At 46.5% G+C, this 5,221-nt stretch overlaps 1 protein-coding gene across 5 annotated transcripts in view; it reads right to left on the bottom strand.

Annotated features, from left to right (window-relative positions):
• Positions 1–2,052, bottom strand: part of ELOVL6 (ELOVL fatty acid elongase 6) — a 147,621-nt gene extending 145,569 nt beyond the window's left edge. The window contains exons 1-2 of one of the 5 annotated variants that reach the window (XM_005872397.2): positions 1,956–2,052; positions 1,129–1,249 (exon numbers count right to left, since the gene is read on the bottom strand). In XM_005872397.2, the coding sequence (XP_005872459.1) occupies positions 1,129–1,217 (89 nt within the window). In that variant the 5' untranslated portion in view covers positions 1,218–1,249; positions 1,956–2,052. Of the gene's footprint in view, positions 1–1,128; positions 1,600–1,712; positions 1,884–1,955 lie in introns of those variants that run through there. The other 4 variants (XM_005872399.2, XM_005872400.2, XM_005872398.2 and 1 more) reach the window with 4 other exon arrangements.
• Positions 2,053–5,221: the final 3,169 nt, after the last annotated feature.

The raw sequence follows: 5,221 nt of genomic DNA, 5'->3' as shown, positions 1-5,221 counted from the left end.
TAGACCGGGGAAGGAAGGCAGGTCGGGGCGGGGCGCACGCGGCGGCGGGGTCCCTGTGCACCCCCAGCCTCTCCTACCCGATCACCCCAACCCCCGCCCTCTTCCAACACCGGGGGGCGGCGGGCCACTGCCCAGCTCCGAGTGCGCTCGGCTGGCACTCCACTGAGAGCCAGAGCCGGGGCGGAGGGGAGAGGGAATGTCTGCCACAGCAGCTCCCTCCGCCTGCTGGGAGGAGAGGTGAGCACGCCCTGCCCTGTTAAATATTGCAGAGTGACACAGGATCGCCTCCCACACGGGGATTTTCAAAAGGGCTGGTGGAGGGAACACGGTAAACAAGAAAGATGCTTTCCCCGGTTATTATAAGTTTGCCTGGGGAAGAGCACGCAAGGATTCAATCCATCTCAACTCCACTCGGCAGCCTCCCACTGGATTAGAACTGAGCGTGTCCAAAAGGCGTTTCCGTAAAACAGAAACTTAATGGCGTGGCTCCCTCCCCTCTCTGGGGTTCATTCATTTTTATTTCTGTTTTCATTGTCCCCCTCACCCCCCCCCAAACCCCGCCTCTTTATGAAACCGGAAAGGATCCGCGTGGAGAAAGGGGTCCAGGAAAGGAGGAAAGCGGCTGGGGAGCGCAGAGGGGGCAGAGAAGTGGGCGAGCGGCAAGGAGAAAGGAAGGGCGCGAGGGATGGGAAGAGGGAGAGGACCGGAGAGCCGAGGGCGTCGGGTGGGAGAGGGTTAAACGGCGCCAGGGACCGGGTTCCCCTCCGCCGCCTCGCAGACTCCGATTGCGGGAGGCCGAGCCAGAAACCCCCCACTCTAGATGAAAGCCAGGAGGCAGCACAGGTAGGGAACCCGGACTGTGGCTCCTCTGCCGCGCAAACATCTACTCTCTGTGCACACATATATGCTCCACGTTATATAATCTGTGTTCAAATGCATGTGTCGCCGAGGTTCGCACAGGGGCACCCAGACCTACGCGCTTCAGGCAGCCCTCGTGTCTCAGCGGCCGGCTCCCTGCGGCCCGCGATCCCCCGCTCCATTCGCGCCCAGGCAGGGAGCAGCCAGGAAGGCACCCCGGAGAGGCGCGTGGGGCTCCAGGACACAGAATCACGCGAAAGCATCACCTACCAGTTTTCCTGCATCCATTGGATGGCTTCGTTCTCGTTGAATTGCTTCTCGAATTCATATTCTTGTAAAGTCAACACTGACATGTTCATTGGGGCTGATCTTCGGAGTCGCTATGTGTTCTCTACACAAAATAAAATAAGCTGTGAAGCGCTAGGTTTCAAGTATTAAGCTTCCCCTACCCGCCCCCCAGGCCTGCCCCTCGCCGCTGGGTCGCGGCGGTCGGTCTCTCCCAAGCTCTCAGCTACATCCAGGGCTGAGCATTGCCTGCGCTCGGCTCCCAGCTCCGCGCTCCGGGGCTCTCCTCCTCCCGGCGTCCGCATCCACCGTAGGAGGAAATGAATGCCTTGCGGTCTTAGTGCCCGCACGTTTGTCCATCACCCTTTTTACTTGTCTACAGGGAAATCTCCTCCCCCTCGTGCGATGGGAAAAATTAACCCTTTGCGCGGGAGAGCGAGAGCGCGCGAGACCTCTCCCCTCCAGCCCTGGGAGGCGCTTTGCCCGCGCGAAGGTGACTGGGGAAGTGGGAGAAGGACGAGGAGAGGGAGAAAGTGGCCTCAAGGTCGGCCACGGTCCCCAATACCGACCTCGTGGGCCGCCTAACCTTGCCTTTGAAGGTAGTTTCGGCGTGCGGGGCGCAGCCCGGAGGCGCGCGTGCCCACGAGCTTGGCAAGTAGGCGACAGGAAATAGTAAAACCTGCCAGCTGTCTTGTAAGAACGCCAAGGCAAATCTGAGTCGAGATTACCCGCGAAGGAAACCGGCTCCCCGCCTCCTGGCTCCCGCGAGTACCCTCCAGGTCCCCCATCCCGGAGCGATGGTGTTGACTCACTTAAACGTGGGGCCAGGCGGCCAGCAGAGCTCCCAAATCACTTGCCGGCTTGAGATGCTCAGGCTGAGGATGGTGGAAAGTGCAGAGTGAAAAGGAGTAGCCCGGAGAGGGAAATTGGTTAGGGGGAGGGTTTGGGTAGGGAGAGGGGGAGGGTTAATGAACTGAGAGAGACAAAGGTGGGGAGAGGAAGTTAGCAGGTAGGAAAACTGAACTAACTGGTCCAATGCGAAAATTTTACTTCCATCCATGAGGAATTGGCCTTCATTTATTTTCCGGGTAGGTGGAACAGAATTGCTTGAGGAGAGTGCTAAATGTAATGTTGACCCTTCCTGAACCCGTCTCACAGCAGTGTTTTAGTCCCAGCTTCTGTAGACACCCCTCTTTCTTTTCCGAGAGCAAAAAGTGTTTTTCACTCGGTCCATCCCTCCATTCATTCCCCACAAATTAGAAAAAAAAAAAAAGAAAGAAATATAATCCATGGATGTAATTGTAAACTTAAAATACAACAATAAGGAACCTATGCTTTAAAAATTAGGTGGACATTAGGACCTGGAAGAAAATTCCCCTTCTCTTGTGGGTGGCTCCCCACCACCCTTGGTAATCCAAAAACGGGGTATTTCATGCAAAGCCAAGTGTCTGGAAACCATAGAAAAGTAGGGACCAGGAGAAACAGTTCTGTCAAAGAGGAAGGTATAATTTGAAATTAAAGAAGGAGTTTTAAAAATCCACTACCAGATTATATAAATCAAAGGACTAGACTGGTTGATGATTAGCAAATTAATTTATAAGTAGACACTCAAAGATTCCATGCATGGAATTTTCAAGTGTTGTTCTAGAGACTTCTACAGTACAATTCTCAGTGAAGGTAAAACTCAGGCCAAAGGCCTGGGGCCCATTGGGCTGGAAGGTGGGTGTGGCCTGATGAGATAAGGATTTTTGCACAGTTTCTGGGCAATCAATAAATATTTGTAAAATGAATGAAAGATTGATTTAAAAACTATGAAAAAAGGAGAGGAAAAAAATCCAGCAGTTTACTATATGTTGCAAGGATAAGTCCTACTTTTGTTTTTAAAGGATTTGATTTTTAAATTGTGTATTCTTACTAGTCATCACATCAATTTTAAACTAGTCTGAGAAATTCTCATTTACTTACCATGTTTCTTATTCAAATAATGTCTGATTGCCTATTTATTTCCAAAGATGGATTTGGGGCTATGCTAAAAACAAATATCTGATTTGCGCTTAATAGTGTCTAAAGAGAAATGACTTCAAAGTGGGAGATATCACTCCATTTCTTAACCTTTAAAGTGGACACCTGCAAAAATGGTAAATGCTTGATAGTACTAAGTGTTGTTGAGAGTATACAGAACAGGCACTGTAGGTGGCAGTGAGAAGTGGCGATGATCTGGAAGGCACCTCGGCAGCCTATATTCAGCAGGTCATTTTCAACCCACTTATCCTCTGACCAGTCATTCACCAGGTATTTCTGGAGCCTGTGTTCTTCTGAGCTCCTGGGACTCAGTGGGGAAGAAGGGAGACAGGGGTCCTGCTCTTTTGAAGCTCACATTCCAGAGGGGAAGACAAAATGATGTAATAGCAGGTGAAGTGCTAAGATTAAAATTAAACTGCATGATGGGAAGGGATGGGGGTGTTCCTTTAAACCCGTAAGGCCTCATTAAGAAGGTAACTTTGAGGTGAAACTACAATGACAAAGAGCCAGCCCTCTGTTGCAGTGTTACAGGACGCAGCAGCAAGTCCAAAAGCCCTGGAATTAAAATTGCAAAATTAAGAGCAAACCAGGTCATAACTGACAGGTTGGAGAGGCAGGCAGGAGCCAGGTCTTTATGGCCTGGTAAATCAAGGCAAAATATTTGAATTTGATTCTAAACTACAATGGGGTGAAGGAATATTAAAGGATTTTTAACTGGAGGATAGCATGATCATTCCTAGTAATTCTACTACTGGGAATTTACTCTGTGAATACACTCACAAAAACATCCAAAATATAAGATATTGTTCAGCACTATTTGTAATAACAAAACACCCTTATAATGGAATATTATAAAGCTTTTTAAAAAGAAATAATTGGGTTGTGGACTGGATCGCCAGTAGGGGGCAGGGAGTATGCAGGAGGCAGCCAATCAAGGATTCTCATCATTGATGTTTCTCTCTCTCTCTCTCTCCCTTCCTCTCTGAAATCAATAAAAATAATTCTGCAAGCTGCAATATCAAAAAAGCTTCCAGATACATTTTAAAGGAAATTTAAAAAGAAAGGCACAGGACATTGTATATAGTGTTACATTAAGAAAAACATCTATAATTGTACACAATTTGTTTTCTAGAAAATCAGACAAGAATTTGTTGGTGATGTATATATTTGGAGAAAGGCCTAGGAGCAAACAAAGGAGAATTCTTACTTACTATTTTTACTGTTTATCTTTCTACAGTATTTGAATTTTATTGTGAAGTATTTGTATGTCATTGAAAAACAAGTCAAAAGAAGTTAGTTAAGTAGTGAGATAATAGGTCACTTTCCTAGTTTTAATTTTTCATATTGAAAAACTCAGAATGTAATATAATATTAGAAATAACACATTTAAACAGCAATTTTTCTAGACTTGTTTTAAATTACAAAATGTACACCAAGTCCTAGCTATTTGCATACTTTCCCACGGAGGGGCTATGAAAGGTTAGGAAAGATGGAGGGGGATGTTGGGAGGGTGCCCAGCAACACCACTAGCAATTTTTATAAGAAGATTTATTGTGTGTGTTTTTAATCCATAACCAGATAGATAGTTAATATTGCCTATAAATAACCGGACCTCAAAAAGTAAGTTAATTGATATTTAGTAGTAATATTTTAAAAATTAGGCTAGAGAGTAAGAAGTCTTTGAAAGACAAAACTTACTACAAAGATGACTTGACTACTAAAAGATCTGGATTTTAGTCCTAATTGTATTCCAGATTGAACTGTCTGATCTTGGGGAGAATAAATCAATCCTTTAACTTCCTTTTCCACATATAAAATAACAGTGCTAGGCTGAATGAACTGGATACCAGCTCAGAATCTCTCTGGCATAGAAATATGTTAAAATATTCTAATACAAGCCTGCTTTTCTAGACCTCAATTCCATAGTCTAAGTCTAGCCAAGCTAACCCATTTGAAAACCTCTGAACATCTTAGTTTAATCTCTTTTTTTCTCAGAATTCCCTCTCCTTGGAATACCCTTCTGTTCCTAACCCTCCCCCCCCCCCCCCACACCCAC

Source organism: Myotis brandtii, unplaced genomic scaffold (assembly GCF_000412655.1).
Source record: "Myotis brandtii unplaced genomic scaffold, ASM41265v1 scaffold38, whole genome shotgun sequence".
Lineage (NCBI taxonomy): Eukaryota > Metazoa > Chordata > Mammalia > Chiroptera > Vespertilionidae > Myotis > Myotis brandtii.
This window is presented reverse-complemented; position numbering and strand designations above follow the sequence as displayed.